The sequence below is a fragment of the Chlorocebus sabaeus genome, chromosome 8 (assembly GCF_047675955.1).
Source record: "Chlorocebus sabaeus isolate Y175 chromosome 8, mChlSab1.0.hap1, whole genome shotgun sequence".
NCBI lineage: Eukaryota > Metazoa > Chordata > Mammalia > Primates > Cercopithecidae > Chlorocebus > Chlorocebus sabaeus.
In genome coordinates this window covers 101,879,605-101,902,415 of record NC_132911.1, presented here as the reverse complement: position 1 = coordinate 101,902,415, position 22,811 = coordinate 101,879,605, and the positions used below count along the sequence as shown (strand labels likewise).

Here is a 22,811-nt window from a genome sequence, read left to right as displayed (position 1 = left end):
CGAACCTGAGACGCAGAGGTAGAAGTGATCACGCCATTGCACTCCAGCCTGGGTGACAAGAGCAAGACTCCATCTCAAAAAAAAAAATTCTGAAGTCGTTACAACACAAACCTGTACTTTACCTCCAAAGATTGCCATGGTAATTTTAATTATTCCTCCAACTAATCATGTTTAAATGACAGTAAATACAATGAGACATTATCAAAATTTCCGCCAATCTCAGATCAGAACAAAATTTTAGCCAGCCCCTTACCCACCTCCTATGCCACCCCAGCCAAACAACTTTCTCAGGCCATTCTACTTAGTCTAAACCAAAACATCTTATTTCAGCACCTGGGATGGCCTTGCCAGGATTCGAACCTGGATCATCTGTATGGTCAGACAGAGGCTTCCACTGAGCACAAGACCAGCTTCGGGTGCAGATCCCTTCCTCACAATTAAAATTCTGAAACGCCAGACATTTTCAGAGAACGTAGTTTGCAGAGAGACAGGTTTTACTAGATACTAAAAAAAGAGAACTCGGAAAATAAAATGAACATAAGTATCAGGCTACATGTTTTACAGCTAAGAGACACTTCCACACGTACCATTTCCTCAGATCATAATCAGTTTGTAAAGTGGGCAGGTAAGGAGACTGCCCTAATTTTTTACAGATGAAGTTACTGGAGACGTGTCAGAGACAGAACTCTTCTAATAAGACTGGCCTGCTCAAAATCGTAAGGAAAACCTGGGGTGTTTTTAGAACTTTACCTTGGCATTTTTCTGGATTGGGCAAAGCTTTGGACTTCTTCTGGGGCAAATTTATTCGAGGATCCCCAACTGTCAGTCCCAGAATAGTACCTGCCGGAATTTCTGCTGGTGATGTTATTCCTTTAACAACAACAAAAAGAACAAAAACAACCAAAAGAAGCTTACAGAAGGTCATTCATAATACATCTATATTTGTTTGTATTTTTAAATCTTTCAGATTTTCTAATGAAACGTTTTTCTTGGACTAATTACTTAAAAGCATGTATTCCCTCTCTTCCCACTGATACTTTTAGAGAATAAGTTAACATTCATAAAGAATGAGGTTTCTCACAAAAAAAATGAAGCCAACATAAAAAAAAAGGTTCTTTTATGAAATGAACACATATGCTTCTATCAGTGATAACTATAGCAGCTATGAGCAAAAACGCAGTTGTGTACAGGTAAGTACAGAGTTTAGGTCAGTACCTGGTGTATGCATTTATCTCCACTATCAGAATGCCAGTTACTTAGAATATGAACATCTCATTTGTTTGTTGTTTCATAACCAAGCATGAATATAGTGTTTATTCACTGAGTTCAGTCCCTCTCTTACTTGGTCCTCTTGCTGTGTCACAATAGCAGCAGGTTAAAAAGCAATACTACACGTTGGAGGCCCAACTGCAAAAGGCTCTTTTAGCCCCCTTCCCTCCCCAACACAACCCAGTCTTCCCTTTGTATACCTCCCAACAACTCGAAAATGGCTTCTTGTCTGCAATGAAGGGAAACGCTGTCAGGATTCTTACAGGTTTCTATCCACCAGCGGTGAGGTGTCTCCTCTGTGTCCTCTCCCACCTGAAAAACAACCACCGCTATTCACCGGGCGAACAATGAATCCACCTTCATAATTTTGTCATGGTTGTGATATCAGCCCCCACTCTTTCTTCTTCTGTGTGTGGAAATGAATGTGTTATGGGGTGAACCAGGGAAGCTGCCACTATACTTAACATAGTAGTTGATACCAGACTACTCTTTCAGTTAGCAGCAAGGATATAGTATTATACTTCTCTCAAGATTTCACATGAGGAAAATCATCTATGGCTTTCATAGACTAACTCACTAAGATACTTCACACCCAGTCTCTCCAGAGCACAGTACCAACAAAGGAGGCCTCGCTCCTCTCTTACCTTTTTTTTTTTTGACACAGTCTCACTCTGTCACCCAGTCTGGAGTGCAGTGGCCCGATCACGGTTCACTGCAGCCTCAATCTCCCAGGCTCAAGTGATCCTCCCACTTCAGCCTCTCAAGTGGCTGGGAGCTGGAACTACAGTCACACGCCACCATGTCCAGCTAATTTTTTAAACTTATTTTTTGTAGATACATTGTCTCACTATGGTGCCCAGGCTGGTCTTGAATTTCTGGGCTCAAGCAATCAACCCACCTCAGCCTTCCAATCAGCTGGGATTTCAGGTGTGAGCCACTGCGCCTGGTCCTCTTCCACTAGAGCTAACTTCATTATCTCCAACGTAAGCAATAAAATGTTCCTCACCAAAGGAAAATCAAACCAGTACCTCTTGAAGAACTCTCCAGATAAAGGATATACTACTACTACAGTATTCCTAGAAATGTTTATCTTTTCCACATGGAACTAGGAATTGAGGAAGATTTCAAAAAGCTCTTCAAGTATCATGTGCATGGCAAGAAGGGAATCTATAGCCACAACTCATGCTGAAGTTCATTGAAGTAGGATGTGCACTTACAGATCCTAAAGAAGCAATCATGGCCGGGTGCAGTGGCTCACGCCTGTAATGACAGCATTTTGGGTGGCCGAGGCAGGCGGATCACTTGAGGCCAGGAGTTGGAGACCAGCCTGGCCAATATGGCGAAACCTCTACTAAAAATACAGAAAAAATTAGCCAGGTGTGTTGGCTGGCACCTGTAATCCCAGCTACTCAGGAGGCTGAGGTATGAGAACTGCTTGAACCTAAGAGGTGGAGGTTGTAGTGAGCTGAGATTGTGCCACTGCACGCCAGCCTGGGTGACACAGCGAGACTCTGTCTCACAAAAAAAAAAGCAAAAGCAAAGGTACCATTTACTCACAGAAACTCAGGTAGCACAGCTTAGTGGTTTACAGTACAGGCTCTGGAACCAAACTTCGTAGGTTCAAATCTTTGCTCCACAACTTATTAGCTACTACGGGGCACCCTCTCTGTGCCAGGCATTGTGCTAAGCACTGGGGAGAGAGTAAAAAACAGGACCAACCCTATCCTCACCCTTATGAAGCTCACAGTCTCGTGAGAGACACAGACATTACATAAATACACAAATCCATACATACAAATTGAGGAAATTTGCAAGATGCTCTGAAAACAACAGGAGGGATGTAGTTTAACTTGGGGGATCAGGAAAGGATGCTAGAGGGAAATGTTAGAGACTGAAACCTGAAGAATGAGGACGGTTCAGCCAAGCAAAGAGTGGTGGAGGCAGAATGCTCAGTAGTTGGAAGAAAAAAACAGGTGCAAAGGCTCTAAGGGAGACAAGAACTGACATTCTAGAACCTGAAAGAAGGTCAGGGTGGCTGAAGTGTAGAAGGTGAGAAGAAATGAGGCCTCAGAGGCAAGAAGGCACAAGATTACGTGGGTCACATTGAGCACTTTGGATTTTATCTTAATTACAATGAGAAGCTATTCAAAAACTTTTTATCAGGAAGCAACAAGAGGTGAATAAATTATCAAAAAATCACTCTGCCTCCTGTGTGGAGAATGGGCTGAAAAAGAGGAGGAATGGAGGAAACTTAAGGTTCCCTCTAGAATCCTTTCCTGATCCCCTAAGTGTTCAGGTAAGAGACAACACTGGTTGAGAGTAGAGCAGAGGCAGTGAAGATAGAGAAAAGTAGCTTTTGTATTTTAAAAACTTCTGAAAACTCAGAATCTATTCAGCTCTATCATCATATTTGACCATGTCAAGTCAGTGAGAGGCACAGGCATTGAAAAGTTAATTGCACTAAGACCAGAAAACAAACAGGACCTGAACCCAGGGTACGGATTCCTAATCTAGTCTCTATGCTAGCCACTTGCCAATAGAGCTACTCAGACTTAATTTTTAGTTAATTAAAGCTAAGTAAAGGTATAAATTCAGTCCCTCAGTCACTCCAGCCACAATTCAAGTATTCAACTGCCACATGTGGCTAATGGCTATCGTAGTGGACAGCACAAAGGAACATCATCCTCACAGAAAGATCTACTGGAAGTTCTGCCCTAGACATAGTGCTCTTAACCATTTTAGGGATTCTAGAGTCCTAAAACTAGCCCCAGAAAACCAGCCAGGTGTGGTGGCTCACATCTGTAATCCCAGCATTTTGGGAGGCCAAAGTGGGTGGATCATCTGAGGTTAGGAGTTCAAGACCAGCCTGGTCAACATGGTGAAACACTGTCTCTACTAAAAATACAAAAATTAGCTGGGCCTGGTGGTGCGCACCTATAGTCTCAGCTACTCGGGAGGCTGAGGCAAGAGAAGCGCTTGAACCCGGGAGGCAGAGGGTGCAATGAGCTAAGATCGCACCACTGCACTCCAGCCTGGGCGACGGAACGTGACTCCATCTCAGAAAAAAAAAAAAAAAGAAAGAAAGAAAGAAAGAAAACCTACGTGGCACAAGCACAAATGCACAAAATCTGGCACACAATTTCAGGAATTTTAGAGACTCCCTATCTATGAAGCCGAAGTTAAGACCCTCTACAAGGCTCATAGCTACCAGAGCAGTCTGTATTTAAATAAGAACAGTCAGTTTACTGATCATATCCACTTAGTTGTGGTCTTCTAGGAGAAGTGAAAGATAACAAAATCTTTGATAATAAGTAGGGAAATAAACATCTAAAAGCCATGGCCCAAAATGTTACCAAATTATACATTAGGTTTCACAAATTTGACAGGAAAAACATAATTAGAATAAAACACTACCATCACTTTTACTCTTACAGTGTGGACAGAAGCAGCTTTTATTGCTTCAGTTAGGATGGAGTGGGAAAGTGGCCCAATCAGCCGGAATCTGTTCATCTCCATCGTCAAATCGCTGAAAAAGAAAGAAGATCTTAAAATGGAAACTTCCATCACACAACATCTGTGCCACTGACAAAAACAGAGCAAGTTTTCACTGAAAATATTCAGTAGGTTCAAAGTAAATTCAACTCATACCTGATTACAATGCCTGTGGTTGGAGAGATCCAAGCATATGGTAGACACGGATCTCTAGTTCCATCGCCGATAATTTTTTTAATTGGTTTAGCATTTTCTCCATCATCTTTCCTTTTTCTTTTCTTGCCAATTTTCTCATCAGGCAATTCAGTTTGGCTTTTTTCTTGGGATTGTGTCAGAAGTGGGTCAGCGATGCAGACAGTTGATTTGACGGGTTCCACGCACTGGCACACTGCTTTTATTTCCTCTAAGATATCCTAAAAATATATTTAAATATTCACTTTAAAATCCTGAAATTTAAATATATTATGACAAATTTAGTTGGGTTATGTTTTTTTTTTTTTTTTAATCGCTTTAAAAATTAACATTTTTGGCCAGGCATGGTGGCTCATACCTGTAATCCCAGCACTTTGGGAGGCCGAGGCGGGTAGATCGCCTGAGGTCAGGAGTTCGAGACCAGCCTGACCAACATGGCAAAACTCTATCTCTACTAAAAAGTGCAAAAATTAGTTGGGTGTGGTGGCGGGCACCTGTAATCTCTGCTACTCAGGAGGCTGAGGAAGGAGAATCGCTTGAACCTGGGAGGCAGAGGTTGCAGTGAGCTGAGATCACGCCATCGCAATCCAGCCTAGGCAACAGAGCGAGACTCCATCTCAAAAAAAAAATTCACATTTTTATCCCTTCACAGATTAACTTAAATTAATCACCAAAAAGCTTTTTTGGACCAGGTGTAGTGGCTCACGTCTGTAATCCCAGCACTTTGGGAAGCTGAGGCGGGAGGATGGCTTCCGCCCAGGAGTTTGAGACCACCCTGGACAACACAGGGAGACCTTGTTTCTACACAAAATAAAAAAATATTTAGGTGGACACGGTGGCGTACCCCTGTAGTCTAAGCTACTCAGGAGGCTGAGGTAGGAGGATCACTTGAGCCCAGGAAGTAGAGGCTGCAGTGGGCTATGACTGCACCACTGCACTCAAGTCTCAATGACAGAGCAAAACCCTGTCTCAAAAAATATATATATTTTTTAATCTAATTTTAATTTTTTAAAAAAGCGTGTTGGGGTGTTCTGAGTAGTGCATGTCACTTTAAACAAAAAAAATTGAAACTTAAAATTTAAAATGGGTTAGGGCTGGGGTTAGGGGTAGGGTTAGTCAAATATTATGAAAACAACATGATCACTCTGACTAAATTTTTTTTAAGTAGTGAGTATGCTAAAGAAGGGAAGCTAAGCTGAGTTCAGTGTGAAAAATCATCAGAAGTACTCAGAAATAGCTTTTCATTATCAAATAGGCTCCAATTAGCGCCTAGATACTAGTGAACCACTTCAGTCATGGTAGAAACATTAGTTCCAATTCAACGTTTCAAATAATTAGCATAAGGCTGGTTTTTATCTCTACTTCTACTTATGACTTACTAAAAATATGAGAGGTCAAGTTTAGTTTCTTTTTTTTTTTTTTTCAAGACAGGGTCTCACTGTCACCCAGGCTGGAGCGCAACAGCACGATTTCACCTCACTGCAACTCTGCCTCCTGAGCTCAAAGCGATCCTCTTGCCTCAGCCTCCCAAGTAGCTAAGACTACAGGCGCATGCCACCAATCCCAGCTAATTTTTGTCTTTTTTGCAGAGACGGGGTTTCACCATGTTGCCCAGCCTAGTCTCAAACTCTTGGATTCAAGCGATCCAATTGCTTCAGCCTCCCAAAGTGGGGGGATTACAAGCACGAGAAACCATGCCCCACCCTGACTTCATTCTATTTGAAGAACAAGTTCTGGGGATCTAACGTACAGCATGGTGGTGATGGATGTGTTATTTGATTGTGGTACATAACATGTACATCAAATCATCACATTATATACTTCGAACATATTTGCTTTTTGTCAACTAGATATTTTTAAACACAAATTTTATAAGTTTTTAAAAAATTCACTTCATTCAATATTCACAGAGCCCCCCATATACAAATATCAGACTATCAGACAAACCTTTACACTATGTACATTTCTACAGTATTGACTTCCAGCTGTAATTAAAAATGCAGTTTCAGAATAATAGGAGATAACCTGAAAGATTATACCTGTTTAAGTGTCGGATGCAGCCAGATCCACAGCTGCCTGCTCTCAGAAGTGTCACCAGGGGTCCTCTGGGACTTCCAGATAAACGTAACAGGCCCAAGCATTTCTCTGGGATATTTATTCACCCGATAAAGCACAAGGCTCCCTTGGCGCTTTCCAGACAAGCAGTGAACTGCTGCAAACGTCAGTCCTGACATCAACAAAAGCAAAATTCCATAATTCCAGGTATTGAGACTGCAGTCCTATTTCCTGATAGCCACACTGTCATTCACTGTCTGCCTCCATGAGAGGTGAAGTTTTGGTTGTGAGGATTGCTCAGATCAAAGCCTGGCACACAGTAAGTTCTCAACAAATATGTGTTAAATGAATAATGAGAGCTTCAAGTTTCTTTCTGTCAAGTTCACCCCACCAGAAAAATGACTCTATCACATTGTCAAGTGTAAAACCTGACAATGTTAGAAATGATTTAAAAGCCAACCCAACTGTTCTTAAATTAATATTTTCATCGGGAATGATTAGTGTCTCACACATTTTTCTATATGTTTGAATTCCAAAATGCTTACAGTAGACACTTCTTTATGAAAGGAATAAATATATAAAGACTAAAATAGAACTCAGCTTTAAAACAAGTTTACCTGTGTCTATGCTACACATTCCAGAAAGTGCCTTTAGTATTTCTTCCTCTTTGCCTTTCAACTCCAAACAACAGTAGTAGGATAAATCCTGCACAAAGCGGGAGACACAAGTACTTAGGAATTTACACAGGCAAAACTGCTAAGAAGCCAAAAACCACATCACAAAACCTTTAGAGGCTTAAGACACAAACCAAATTGCTAAAGCTATGTTCTCATATGTCAAAATCTAAACCTTCTCCTGCCCGATAGTTTAGGGGAAAAAATATCTAAACCTGTCCATTTCTGTTACCTTAGCAAATATTTTTAAACCAATCCGAACCAAAATAAAAATGAATCTCCATTTAAAAATGTAAGTTACAGTATCCTACCTTTTAGATAATCTACGTTTTATCCCATATTCATAGACAGGTTCTATGGAAGGTATGTAACTGTTGCTTCTAAGTAAAGAACCGTTCACCCCCAAAATCTACCGAAGATAAGAAACCAGAGTAAAATAAGGAAAACAGTAATGAATTCTGAAAAATTATGCTCAGGTTGCTCAATTTGGTTAGGTAATTCAGGACCTCAAGATTACTTAACACTAAGCCTAGAGATACAATATTGCAATTAATCCATCCCATATTTCTCCCATGCTCAATCTTAACCATGATATGCAACTTTAAGCACAGTACAAAGAAAGTAAAAGTAATAACATAGAATTTTAAGTAAGATGAAGAGAGATCAAACTAAGCTAATGAAATCAATGTTAAAAGTTTCAATAGTTATAGTATCCATAATCATAATAACAGTTCTAATTGTTTTGTTTTGTTTTTGAGACGGGGTCTTACTCTGTTGCCAATGCTAGAGTACAGAGGTGCAATCACAGCTACAGAAATCTCAACTTCCTAGGCTCAAGCAATCCTCCTGCCTCAGCCTCCCAAGTAGCTGGGACTACAGGTATGAGCCACCGCACCCAGCTTTTTTTTTTTTTTTTTTTTTTTTCAGAGACAGAGTCTCACTATGTTGCCCAGACTGGTCTTGAACCCCAGGGCTCAAGCAATCCTCCTGCCTCAGCCTCCCAAAGTGCTGTAATTCTAAGCATGAGCTGCCATGCCTGGCCTGTAATAGTTAATAGTCATTGAAGGGTTACTGAGTACCAGCAATGAGTTAACTCTTTACATGAACTGTCATTTAGTCTTCCTGACAACCAGATGTACCAAGTATGGTTATCTTATCTGATAGACAAGGACACTGTGACACAGAGATTGTTACTTGAACAAAGACACAGAGTCATTAAGTGGAGAAGCCAGCATTCTAATCAGGCTCAGTGACCTGCCAAACCAACCCTTCTGCTATGGCACCTTTAAGCAGTTTCAGTGCACTCAGCAACTAGAACTAAAAGGCAAATTATAGCTATGATTCTGACGATACACATTAATCAATTTGATCACTCACACAAAGAAATCTTCCTATCCAGTGACCAGCTCTCAGCTGTCAGTGGCCAGAGGAACCTCACCCAAATGTGTGCAAACAAGTGACAGCAGAGAATAATGGTTGAAATGTGGAACCTTGGAGTCAGGCAACTGGGCTCAAATCTGAACCTCAACACTCATTGGCCATATGGTCATGGGTAAATTACCTAACCTCTCTGTACCTCAGTTTCTCCATCTGTAAAATGGAAATAATGGTAACTCCTTACCTCATACTATTGTGAGGATTAAATGAGTAAACACATGCAAAGCATTTAAAACTGGGTAGGGCGTATATTAAGCACTCACTAATATTTGTTATTATTACTTATTATTTTTATTACTTAAGGCTGATCAAATTTTTAAAAAAGTATCTAATAACTTTAGCAAAAATTCTGCCCAAAATGAAAAGTAACTCATTGGCAGAGGACAGTGGAAAAAGCGCAGGCCAGGGGAATCAGCCACCCAAGTGCTATGTAGGCCACCAACAAGCTGTGTGAGCCCGGGCAAGTCACTTCATCTCTCTAGAACCCAGCTTCCTCAATGTGAATGAGGAACTTGACTATAATCTATGATTTCTGCTGCTGAGTTCTCAAATCAAAGACTCCTAAAAGGTGCTCTTATTCACTTCACACTCATTATAATGACTGTGATCAAACAAATAAATAAGTAATAAGTACTGACAAGGATGAGGGGAAATTGGAACCCTTGTGTATTGCTGGCGGGAATGTAAAATGATACGGTTGCTATGGAAAATGGTAAAGCAGTACCTCAAAAAAATTAAACATAAAATTACCATACAATTATCATATGATCCAGCAATTACACTTCTGGGGATATACTCAAAAGGACTGAAAGCAGGGATTGTAGTGATATTTGCATATCCATGCTCACAGCAGCATTATTTACAATAGCCAAAAGGTGGAAGTAAGCCAAATGTCCACTGACAGATAAATGGATAATCAAGATATGGTATATACCTACAATGGAATACATCTTCAGCCTTAAAAGGGAAGGGAATTCTGACATATGCTACAACATGGATGAATTTTAAGACATTATGCTAAATGAAATAAGCCAGTCACAAAAAGACAAATATCGTACGATTTCACTCCTATGAAGTACCTATAGGATCAAATTATTGGATAGACAGTAGAATGGTGGCTGCCAGGGGCTGAAGGAATGGGGAGTTAGTGTTTAATGAGTACAGAGTTTCAGTTTGGGAGGATAAAATGGAGATGGATGGTGGTACTGATTGCACAACATAAACATACTTAATGCCACAGACCTGTACACTTAAAATGGTCAAATGGTTTTGTTATGTATATTTGACCACGATTTTTAAAAAAGATTCTTGTATTGCTTACTCTCAAGGGGTATCAAAGGACACCAATAATAATCGCTTTCAAAATTTGGCCAAGGCCATTCTGCCATTGAAAGATAGGCCCTTCTGCAAAGAACAAATTTCTAAATATGTATTGGAAGAAATAGAAAGCAATTGAATTAGTTACTGAGAGGAGGGAACAATCAGATAAATACTATTAAGAGGCTCTAAAATAATGTGTCCTCTCAAAGCTTTTAAAATTTAAAACGTCCTTTAGCATCCCACTGACCCATAAACACCTAGACCAGCATTTTGAACCCTGTTCAGGGTACACAGTAGATTCTCAAATATCTGTTATTGGTGAATGACTGTTAGATTAATCTATAGTGAATAAAGCTTGATATGATCAACGAGACCTGCACGATCTGGTTCCCACTCTTTTCTCCAGCCTAACCTTACCCTCATGTTGCCTTGCTCTCCTCTTCATCTCTGTCACACAGAATTGATTCCAGTTCTTCACTCTCACCTGGCTTCCTTCTGCCTTCCCCCTCTCCCATCTTATCCCTGAGAGCTCAGTTCAAGCAGCACTTCTGGGGGACGCCTTCTGGTGTGATGAGCAGGTTAGAAATGCTCATCATACTGTATGCTTTTCCCTTACAATCACATATCTGGAAATCATTTGATTAATGTCAGTCACTCCCCTAGCTATAGGCTGCCTGATCTCCAGTATCTGGCAAAGGACCCGGGCCTCATGCTCAGGAATCATTTTTCCAATGAATAACCACATAAACGGGGCTTGGCATACCATCAACTATTCTAAAGGTCTCAATAGGAAAGGATCAAACAAAAATAACAGGAAAGTCCACTGGGAAAGCTCACCTGCAGGAGGCACTGGTTTGTCATGGCTCGATAGCAGGCTCTGTGGCTCTTGACTGTTGGCCTCTCCCCAAGGCAGTAGCCCCACTTCCTGACCATGTGAAACCGCTTGGCATGCCAGATGTGGGTTTCTAACCAAATGTTCTTCTTTTGTCTACGGTTAAATTCTAGCGTCCGGTTCACGTGACATCTTCGAGCTTTATGGCATTTATTTTTTGAATGTTCTTTTTTCTGATGTACAGCTTTCTCCGCCTATAGTTTCAAGAAAAGAGACATATCCCAGTTTGTAAGAATCTCAAAACAGAGTTAATGGTTAGGAATGAAAACAAATAACTTTAGATTAAGTGGAATATTTTATAGATCCCATTAGTTTGCTTAAATTGTTAACTTGGGGCCGGGCGCGGTGGCTCATGCTTGTGATCCCAGCACTTTGGGAGGCTGAGGTGGGCAAATCACGAGGTCAGGAGATCGAGAACATCCTGGCTAACACGGTGAAATCCCGTCTCTACTAAAAAAAATACAAAAAATTAGCGGGCATGGTGGCGGGTGCCTGCAGTCCCAGCTACTTGGGAGGCTGAGGCAGGAGAATGGTGTGAACCCGGGAAGCGGAGCTTGCAGTGAGCTGAGATCGCGCCACTGCACTCCAGCCTGGGGGACAGAGCGAGACTCTGTCTCAAAAAAAAAAAAAAAAAAAAAAAAAAAAATGTTAACTTGGTTTCTTCAATGTAAGTAGAGAAGGAAGACATATGGCTATTAGTATTAGAGGGCAAGAAAGAAGAAGTGAAATGTTAGCTTCTTGTTGTCATTTTAACCTGTAGAACTGTAACTAAAACCAAAAACTTAAGACCAAAAATAATGTAAGTGAGGAAAATCCACACATTTCGTTTCAGTTAGGCTACAGACAGACACATGCTGAATGCTATCACTGGCAAATAGACTTTACATTAAATCCAGAAAGTATAAAATTCCTTGTTAGTTTTCCCTCTTGAACTCAAACCCCACCACTAGCATAGCAATGGTACATAGAAGGCTGCTCAATAAGTAGGTTTTAAACCAATTAGTAAAGACATTGGCTTAATCTTAGAATGTTCAAGTCTAGAATTCTGGTGAAGCCAAAACACAATTCGACTTGTACAAAAATTAAAACCCAGTTCAAGTTTTCAACTTTGAAAAAGTCAGAAAGCAAATGCTAAGCATTGATGTTACTTTTTTTAACCTTCCTACCCCAAGCTGGCCACACTCCAAAAACACAAATCCAAAACTACTTGGTAAGAGGGTCAGGTTTTTTTTACATTTGGGAAGGGAACATAAACTATTCAACACCCTTACAAGAGAGGAGTATCAAATGCTGTATTTCAAAGCACCTGTAATAGCCAATTGTCTGTTAATTTGGCTTGGAGGGAAGAAGAAGTTTGGATAATGATTAAATCAAATACATGCAAAACAAAAACAAAAATAAAAACCATGAGGGTATTGTTTTCTGAGTTTTGTTTGTTTGTTTGTTTTCTTTTTAGACAAGGTCTCACTGTCGCCCAGGCTGGATTGGAGTACAGTAGCGCGATCACAGCTCCTTGCAGCCTCAGCCTCCCCTGGCTCAGGGGATCCTCCCATCTCAGTTTCCAAGTAGCTGGGACTACAGGCACACATGTACCACCACGCCCAGCTAATTTTGGGACTTTTTTGTGGAGATGAGGTTTCGCCATGTTGCTCAGGCTGTTCTTGAACTCCTGGGCTCAAGCAATCTGCCCACCTCAGCCTCTCAAAGTGCTAGGATTACAGGTGTGAGCCACCATGCCCAGTCTTGGTTTTCATTTTTAATAAATTCTATTAGGTCAATACTTCTCAATTTCTTCTAGGAGTTACTACTCTAAACATTTACACTAAGTGGAACTCCAACCTCTTTCTGTGCAATCTCCTGTAACCGTCTGGGAAGACGTTTGACATTGTGGCTCATGGCTCTTCGTCGCATGTGCCGTGGCAGAGTCTGGAAAACCAGTGAATTCGAAGACTTCTGGGTCACAGCTTTTAACATAGCGCTGATTTCAGCAGCTCGTGCTTGAGCAAAAGTAGAAGCTGTTGAAAGAATTGACAACGTCATTAAACACCAATCTTGAATTAACGTTGGAGAATAAACAGGCTGCTGGGGAAACTTAAGTGAATTCCTCCACCAAGAAGGCGTAAAGAGAGACCAGAAAGCACATCTAAGGTATGTACAAGGAATACAGGGTTTAATGTGGTAGTGTGGTTGGGGATTATAGGGTGAAGAACAGAAGAGGCTGGAAAGGGCCTGGAGACAGGCCCTTTAAATAAAGGTTTGGTTGCCATCAGTGCATATGCAATTTTCCATCTTTGGAGAATGCCACGCTGAGTATGGATGGCATATGTAAAACAAGACAGGCGTGGGGGCTAAGACAAAGAGGAACAGTTCACAAAGACTTGTAAGAAGACGAGTAAGAGACAGGGAGAGAAACTGAAGAAGGGAGAGCCATCAAGCCCAAGGAAGCTCTGGTCAAAGTCCAGGCTAGAGGTGAGAAGGGTCTAAAGTGGGAGGAGGAGAGGAGAGGCAGGGGAGGCAGAGCCAGGACCACAAGGAGGGCAGTTTGTTGCTGCAGTAGACACGAAGAGCTCAAAATACAAGCAAACTGCATTTCTTTATGAGTACCCACCGGTTATATACTTGGGGATTTCCTGAGATGTGCCCTCGGGACCTGCTTTCCATCCTCCCTTTTTTCTAAACATCCCTTTGGAGGAAGACTGCTCATTCACATCAGGGTCAGGCAGAGAGTGGGGGTTGACTCTGGTTTGCCACTGTCGTGAAGTTCCAGGATGAGGCTCTAGTATATTTTCAAAAAGAAACATGTCACCTTTATCAGAGATAAAAATTATAGTGGAGAACTAGTATTTGTTGGGTGGCAACACTGACCGTGTTTTCAATCCTACAGTCACCCTGTAAGGTGGCTATTACTACTTATTTTTAAAGAGGAATCTTAAGTAGGAAGGTGAATTCACTTGCCTGAGGTCACAAAGCTAGTAGGTAGCACACAAGGTAATCATGTCTGGATGACATATAAAGGACCCTGGATATAACAGATACAGGGGAAATTTTCTCCTATAAACAGTGCAACATGAACATCAAATCTAAGCTCCCTGGTATGGTCTGAATGCTTATGTCCCCCAAAATTCCAGTGTTGAAATTCTAACCCCCAAGGTGATGGTATTAGGAGGTGGGGCCTTTAGGAGGCGATTAGGTCATGAGGGTAGAGCCTTCATGAATGAGATTAGTATCCTTATAAAGGAGTCCTCACAGAGACCCTCGCTCCTTCCACCATCACCCAGTAAAAAGTGATGTATATGAAGCAGAAGGCAGGCCCACACCAGTCACCAAACCTGCTGGCTCCTTCATCTTGGACTTTTCAGCCCTCAGAACTGTGAGAAATACATTTGTTATTTATAAGCTACCCAGTAAGATACAGGTTGAGTATCCCTCATCTGAAATAACTGGGACCAGAAGTGTTTCAAATTCCAATTTTTTTTGGATTTTGGAATATTCATATACATATAAAATGAGGTATCTTGAACACAAGTCTAAGGTATCTTAGAACACAAGTCTAAAGACAAAATTCAATTATGTTTCTTTTACCTTATCACTCATAGCCTGAAGGTAATTTTGTACAATATATTTAATAATTTGTGCAGGAAACTTTTTGCACATTGTATACTTGAAGCATCAGAAAGCAAAGGTGCCACTATCTCAGCCACCCTGTGGACAATCTGTGGTTGGCTGGCATCAGCACCCTTCCTGACTCGGAATCTATACACTACTGATAAGAAATCACTTTCTCACGCTGATTCACATGTAAGTATTTAACAGTAAAAATTACATGCCATTTTATTTGTCTTTGCAGGTGTGCTTAGGTAGTGAAATCTAGGAGTGCTTGGAAATATTTATATCCCAGCTGAAGGAGGCTGGGAACATCTGTTTTCCCATGGGAATGCTGAATAAACTGTGTGTTATATGCCTGCATTTCGACTGTGACCCATCACATGAGGTCGGATGTGGAATTTGCCACCTGTTGTGTCATGTCAGTGCTCAAAAAGTTTTGGATTTTGGAGGACTTCAGACTTCAGATCTTTGGATCAGGAATGCTCAACCTGTATTTTGTTACAGCAGCGCAAACGACACTCCCTTAATACTATAATCCACATGATTATGTACAGTCTTTTATCCTAATTCTCCGCCACACTCAAATTGAGAGCTACTATACTAAATAAATAACTAAAAGCAAAGTTCCAGGATGGATGTGGTGGCTCACACCTCTAATCCCAGCACTTTGAGAGGCCAAGGTGGGCGGATCACTTGAGTCCAGGAGTTTGAGACTAACTGGTCAACATGGTGAAACCCTGTCTCTACAAAAAAAAAAAAAAAAAAAATTAGCTGGGTACAGTGGCACACGCTTGTAGCCCCAGCTACTCGGGAAGCTGAGGTGGGAGGATCACGTGAGCCCAGGTGGTCAAGGTTGCAGTGAGCCACGACTGTGCCATTGCACTCCAGCATGGGCAACAGAGTGGGACGCTGTCTTAAAAATTTAAAAAGCAAAATTTCCAGCCAGGCGCAGTAGTTCACACCTCTAATCCCAGCACTTTGGGAGGCCAAGGTGGGTGGATTGCCTGAGCTCAGGAGTTCAAGACCAGCCTGGGCAACACGGTAAAACTCCGTCTCTACTAAAATACAAAAAATTAGCCGGGTGTGGCAGCATGTGACTGTAGTCCCAGCTACTTGGGAGGCTGAGCCAGGATAATTGCTTGAATCCAGGAGGCAGAGGTTGCAGTGAGCCAAGATCGCACCACTGCACTCCAGCGCAGCAACAGAGCAAGACTCCGTCTCCAAAAAAAAAGGCAACACTTCCACACAAGTGTCTGGGAATTATGACTGTAAGACAACATTAAATATCTGCCTGTGGCCAGGTGCAGTGGCTCACGCCTGTAATCCCAGCACTTTGGGAGGCTGAAGCAGGTGGATCACTTGAGGTTAGGAATTTGAGACCAGACTGGCCAATATGGTGAAACCCTGTCTCTACTAAAAGTACAAAAATTAGCCAAGAGTGGCGGCACACGCCTGTAGTCTCGGCCACTCAGGTGGCTGAGGCAGGAGAATCGCTTGAACCCAGGAGGTGGATGTTGCAGTGAGCCGAGATCGCACCATTGTATTCCAGCCTGGGCGACATAGCCAACATAGCAAGACTCTGTCTCAAAAAAAAAACAAAAAACAAACAAAAAAAACTGTCTGTAAATTAATGGAGAGATCAGTAGAGAATTTCATAGTGTTTCTGCTTATTTCAATTGTGGTGTTAATTATTAAACTACTATAATCTTAAAACACTGTGAGGATAATATGTGTTTATCACACGGTATAGTGGGCATCAACTGTAGGATCTGAATCTGGACCTTATGAACTTGACTCTAAAGTTTACTTAATCAGACCCAATGCACAGTTTTTTAAAGCATTCCAAACAAGTTCTTGGCCACTTGCTTTTGCTGTCTTCCCAAATTAGCATTTTCTACCACTGCCCTAATGAACAACTGTGATCTTCCTATCACTTCATAAGGTTCTAAAATCAGCACACCAGTGAAACACAGATATGATGACTATACTGCACTTCTCTTAGGAAATACAGAAGTATAATCATCACTGATGTTAAGGTAGAAATAAAATATACCAGCTCTAAAATATGCATAGCTAATTTTCATTATTTATAGTAGTTATGTTTCATATAGTCACTGAATTATGTCAATGAATTAGTGAATACCGAACCATTTCTCCTAGTGGGGATACACATATATCTTCATCTCACATAGATTATAATTTTTTTATAAATTTATATATAATATAAATTTTTTTCCTTTTTTTTTTTTTGAGACAGTCTCACTCTGTCACCCAGGCTGGAGTGCAATGGCACGATCTCGGCTCACTGCAACCTCCACCACCCAGGTTTAAGCGATTCTCCTGCCTCAGCCTCCTGAGTGGCTGGGACTACAGGCACGCACCACCATGCCTGGCTAATTTTTGTATTTTTAGTAGAGACGGAGTTTCGCCATGTTGGTCAATCTGGTCTTGAACTCCTGACTTCAGGTGATCTGCCCACCTCAGCCTTCAAGAGTGCTGGGATTACAGGTGTGAGCCACTGCCCATGGCAATATAATAATCTTAAATCCTAAAAACAACTCCTCCTGGTAGAGTCTATTTCCTTTATTTTACAAAAGAGAAAATGAAGTCTAGAAATGCTAAGTGACCTGCATGAGGCTGCCCCAGAGCTGAGATTCAAACCCCAGTAGAGCTGGAGCTTCTTGCACTGTACTGCCCTGCCCCTGTACTACCACCATCCTCTGGCCATTTCTGCATGAAAGCTGGGAAGCTCAGCTGGGAACACAAACACAGGGCAACTCAAATTTTTCCTGCTCTATGTATGTCCACAAATGATAGCAAAGCTCCATGGGTATTGATATTGGGGTTACAAATAAGCTTTGGGAAGAAGGCAAACTTGCAAATAGGAAATTGAAAAAGAATAATAAGGGTCTACTGTATCTGTTTTTAATTCAGCTCATTTACTATTTAGATAATGACTATCAAAAGAGCTGACAAAAGCAATTTGATCAAAATGGGAGTGGAGAGAGCATCATGTGTATCTTTTTTTTTTTTTTGAGACGGAGTCTCCCTCTGTCTTCTGGCTAGAGTGCAGTATCGCAATCTCGGCTCACTGTAACCTCTACCTCCTGGGCTCAAGCAATTTTCCTGCCTCAGCCTCCTGAGTAGCTGGGACTACAGGCACGTGCCACCACACCCAGTTAATTTTTGTATTTTTCCTAGAGACAGGGTTTCACCATGTTGGCCAGGATGGTCTCGATATCTTGACCTCATGAACCGCCCGCTTCAGCCTCCCAAAGTGCTGGGATTACAGGTGTGAGCCACCATGGCTGGTCTATTTTGTGTATCTTACCTTGTTTTTGAGCTTGGAAAGGTTTTTCACCTCCACTGTGGTGCTTTACGCCTCTGTCAGCCACAAAGCCAGAGGACAGAGTCACATTGGTGGGCTGGTTTCTCATTTTCTTGGCGTGTTTTCTTTCTTTAGCATTAGACATTTCTGGAAAGAAAGTAATACATTTAATACAGGGAAAGGAAACTTCCACTTAAAAATAAAAATAAATTTAATGAGTAAATATTCATGTGATTCAAAACAAGTCTACTGATGGAAGAGACCCTATTAGTACATTCCAGTTTGCACTGTCAAATAATTAAATCATATACAACTGTTGATACCAAATAAAGTCTGTTCGAAGAATGAAAAATGAGATAAGATTGCTATGGATGATAAAAAAATTAATTAGTTCAAATACTTTATCTTGATTCTTGGATGAAATAAGAGCCACCCGAATCAATGAAATATAAAACACCCTATTCCAAAAGGAGAAACTCTATTAAAAACAACACAGATTACTGATGCTTTCATTTCTGCCACTCAGATGTGGCCAGCTATATATTTAATTTACAAAAGCAAGAGATAATGATTTCAATTTGAAGCAAGAGAAAGGACAAAAACAGTGGGACTCCGACTGATTTACCACTCAGCAGTTCCCAACTCTCAAACTCAACATCCCCTATTTTTACTGATTCAGTTTGAAGCAGCTGTTTTCTACTTTTAAATGAAATGAATGTTATAACCTATTAGACACATAGCAAGACATACCCTACAATAGATGCCCTAAATGTAACATAAAGGAGACCTAAGAAGTAATTTTAATAAAATAATATATATTTCAGTATGTAACCATTTCACCACAACTACACTAGATGATATTTTGAAATAGATTTTGAACCCAGGGGATAACAACATCCACATAGGCACTAGCACAGGCATTGGCACAATCCATAAAGCTGGAGAAGGGTCCTGGAAGCCCTCCAATCCTGAGGCACCAGTGATTAACTCTTTCATTGCTAACTGTAGGAAATCCAAAGGGCCCTATACATGGACACACTAGGAAGTAGGGCAGCTCAGAGCAGCTGGTATTCACCAAACAGTTCTCAGAGCAGTTCAATATTTTAATACCAGTCTTTACTTCTACCTATAGATAGAATTACCATGAATTCAACAGCTACAAAGGCAAAGCAGCACAGGTGCATTGTACTAGTGCCTCCAAGAGAAGGTAACAATGCCACTAATGACATAAATTTCCAAATTGGTGAACACTCCTTAGTGAAGTACCCCCCCCCCCCACCCCGCCAACAAAAGTACAAACTTGCTTTGACTTATTGCATTACTGGAAAATTCAGTGCATATTAAAACTGTGTAACCAGGCCAGGTGCAGTGGCTCATGCCTGTAATCCCAGCAGTTAGGGCAGCTGAGGCAGGTGGATCACTTGGGGTCAGGAGTTCGAGACCAACCTGGCCACCATGGCGAAACCCCATCTCTATTAGAAATACAAAAATTAGTTGGGTGGGCCGGGCGTGGTGGATCATGCCTGCAATCCCAGCACTTTGGGAGGCCGAGGTGGGTGGATCACGAGGTCAGGAGATCGATATCATCCTGGCTAACATGGTGAAACCCCATCTCTACTAAAAAAATACAAAGAAATTAGCCGGGCGTGATGGCAGGCGCCTGTAGTCCCAGCTACTCAGGAGGCTGAGGCAGGAGAATGGCGTGAACCCGGGAGGAGGAGCTTACAGTGAGCCGAGATGGAGCCACTGCACTCCAGCCTGGGCAACAGAGCGAGACTCTGTCTCAAAAAAAAAAAAAAAAAAAATTAGTTGGGCGCAGTGGTGCGCACCTGTAATCCCAGCTACTTGGGAGGCTGAGACAGGAGAATCACTTGAACCCGGGAGGTGGAGGTTGCAGTGAGCCGAGATCGCACCACTGCACTCCAAGCTGGCCAACAGAGCGAGTCTCCATCTCGGGGGAGAAAAAAAAAAAAAAAACCTGTATAACCAATAATTTTATATAAATTAGGTACTGGTCTACTATGGGGCTTTTCTGCACATAGCAGGTTGTCTAACATCCCTGGTCCCTGCCCAAAAAATGCCGGCCATGTTAGCCCAATTATGCCAACCAAAATACCTGCACAAACTTCCAAAATGCCAGTCACATCAGAATTTGCCCACTTCCACTGAGAGCTACTAAATTAACTATCCCCCATTCACTTACTTCCTTTCCCAATGCAAGACCACACACAAAATTAAGACTTGCCTATATGGAAAAGCGTTTAAGGGCTTTCACTATTGTAATACCTAACCTTGTTTTTAGACTCTCTCTTAATCACCTAGCCTTGTTTCCACATGAATAGGCTCTCGCTTAGCTGAGAAAGCCAGACGTACTCCATTCGGCTCCTTCATTTACAAGGCTTCAAGGACTCCTTACCTACCCTGCTTCCTCAAGGAGTTAACTTGTGTAAGCAGACTCTCAACATATCAAAGAGTCCAATTAACTGATAAGGTACTGAAGTAAGCAATGTACGGAGTTCCCAGGATTTTGCTCAAAAGATAACACCATAAAGCTGTGAGTTTATGTCTGGCAGAGCCCCCATATATAACATCTTAGGCAAGATTTAGAGCCCCTGCACCTGGAAACTGTTTGTTTCTCTATAACCATTTACCTTTTTAACTTTTTTACATGTTTTTACTTCTGTAGAATTGTTGCAACTGAGCTCCCCCTCCCTTCCTAACCCGAAGGATAAAAGAAAATCAAGCCCCTTTCTGGGGCAAAGAGAATGTTGAGCGTTAGCTGTCTCTCGGTCGCTGGCTAATAAAGGACTTTTAAATTCGTCTCAGAGTGTGGCGTTTCTCTAACTCACTCGCGTACAACACTACGGAGTTTGAAAGATGTGAGTTCAAATTCCTTCTTTATACTTTTTAGTTACATAATCTTAGGAAAATTACTTTCTCACTTTCAGCCTCAGCCTCTTCCTCTACAAGTTGCTGTGAGAATTAAACATTATATACAGGCCAGGTGGGATGGTTTATGCCTGTAATCCCAGCACTATGGGAGGCCAAGGCGAGAGGATCACTTGAGGCCAGGAGTTCAAGACCAGCCCGGCGTACATAGTGAAACCCCATCTCTACTAAAAAATACAAAAATGAGGCTGGGCGCAGCGGCTCACGCCTGTAATCCCAACGCTTTGGGAGGCCAAGGCGGGCAGATCATGAGGTCAGAAGATGGAGACCATCCTGGCTAACATGGTGAGACCCCATCTCTACTAAAAACACAAAAAATTAGCCAGGCATGGTGGCAGGCGCCTGTAGTCCCAGCTACTCAGGAGGCTGAGGCAGAATGGCGTGAACCCGGGAGGCGGAGCTTGCAGTGATCGGAGAGATCATGCCACTGCACTCCAGCCTGGGTGACAGAGCAAGACTCCATTTCAAAAAAAAAAAAAAAAAAATGCAAAAATACAAAAATGAGCCACATGTGATGGCATGCACTTGTAATCCCAGCTGAGGCTGAGGCACAAGAATCCTTTGAACCCAGGAGGTGGAGGTTGCGGTGAGCCGAGATCAGGCCACTGCACTCCAGTCTGAGCGATAGAGTGAGACTCTGTCTCAAAATAAAAAAATAAACAAACATATACATACTGTATGTGGTTTTGGCTTTGCAAAATGCATATACACAACTCACTTAGCATGGGGCTTTATGCTAACTAAATGCTCAGTTTATGGTAGCTATTATTCTTAAATAATAAACGAAATAGCAGGGATTGATGCCATTTCACTGTCTACTCCACTAATTTCAACTAAATGAAAGACAACTATATCTACACGCAAAAACATTTTTCAAATTAAACAGTATGAAGGAAGTAAATGGAGTTCTGCAGAACTGGTTGGCTAGTGAAGCACATGATTCAGATCAGTCTGCATTAAAAGCCATTCCAAATATTCCACAAAACAACTTAAGTTAACCTACTGTTACCTGCTTGAATCAGAACTCACCAGCAAGACTAGACAAGAACACCATCAGAACTCTAGCTCCCCTCAGGATCAGAGTGGGCCAAGAAAAGGTTGGTGCTGGAGGATTAGGATAACCTTGGGAACATCCCTGAGCTTTGGGTCCAGATTTAAAAATGAGCAAATCAAACTAGCAGTGGTCTAACAGCAAAAGGGAATGAATATAGGATGCATCTTTATGAAGTCTGAGGACTTAGTTTAAAAGTTTCCAGAGGCCTGGTGTGGTGGCTCACACCTGTAATCCCAGCGCTTTGGGAGGCCAAGGCAGGAGGATTGCTTGAGCTCAGGAGTTAGAAACCAACCTGAGCAACATAGTGAGAACTCATCTCTACAAAAAAATCAAAAAATAAGCTGGGCATGGTTATGTGCTTGTGGTCCCACCTACTCAGGAGGCTGAAGTGGGAAGATGGCTTGAGACAGGGAGGTCAAGGCTACAGTGAGTGAGCCTTGATCACACTACTGCACTCCAGCCTGGGTGACAGAGCAAGACTCTGTCTCAAAAAAAAAAAAAAAAAAAAAAAAAAAAAGTTTCCAGAAGGAATCTTACCTCTTA

General features: G+C 41.7%; 1 protein-coding gene across 2 annotated transcripts in view; it reads right to left on the bottom strand.

Moving 5' to 3' along the window:
• POP1 (POP1 homolog, ribonuclease P/MRP subunit) overlaps positions 1–22,811 on the bottom strand; it is a 43,125-nt gene that overhangs the window by 18,051 nt on the left and 2,263 nt on the right. For both annotated transcript variants that reach the window (XM_008001178.3, XM_073018240.1), the window contains exons 2-11: positions 18,269–18,412; positions 13,940–14,107; positions 13,171–13,346; positions 11,277–11,525; positions 7,626–7,713; positions 6,993–7,180; positions 4,918–5,174; positions 4,702–4,795; positions 1,470–1,581; positions 751–870 (exon numbers count right to left, since the gene is read on the bottom strand). In XM_008001178.3, the coding sequence (XP_007999369.3) occupies positions 751–870; positions 1,470–1,581; positions 4,702–4,795; positions 4,918–5,174; positions 6,993–7,180; positions 7,626–7,713; positions 11,277–11,525; positions 13,171–13,346; positions 13,940–14,107; positions 18,269–18,410 (1,594 nt within the window). In that variant the 5' untranslated portion in view covers positions 18,411–18,412. The remainder of the gene's footprint in view (positions 1–750; positions 871–1,469; positions 1,582–4,701; positions 4,796–4,917; positions 5,175–6,992; positions 7,181–7,625; positions 7,714–11,276; positions 11,526–13,170; positions 13,347–13,939; positions 14,108–18,268; positions 18,413–22,811) is intronic.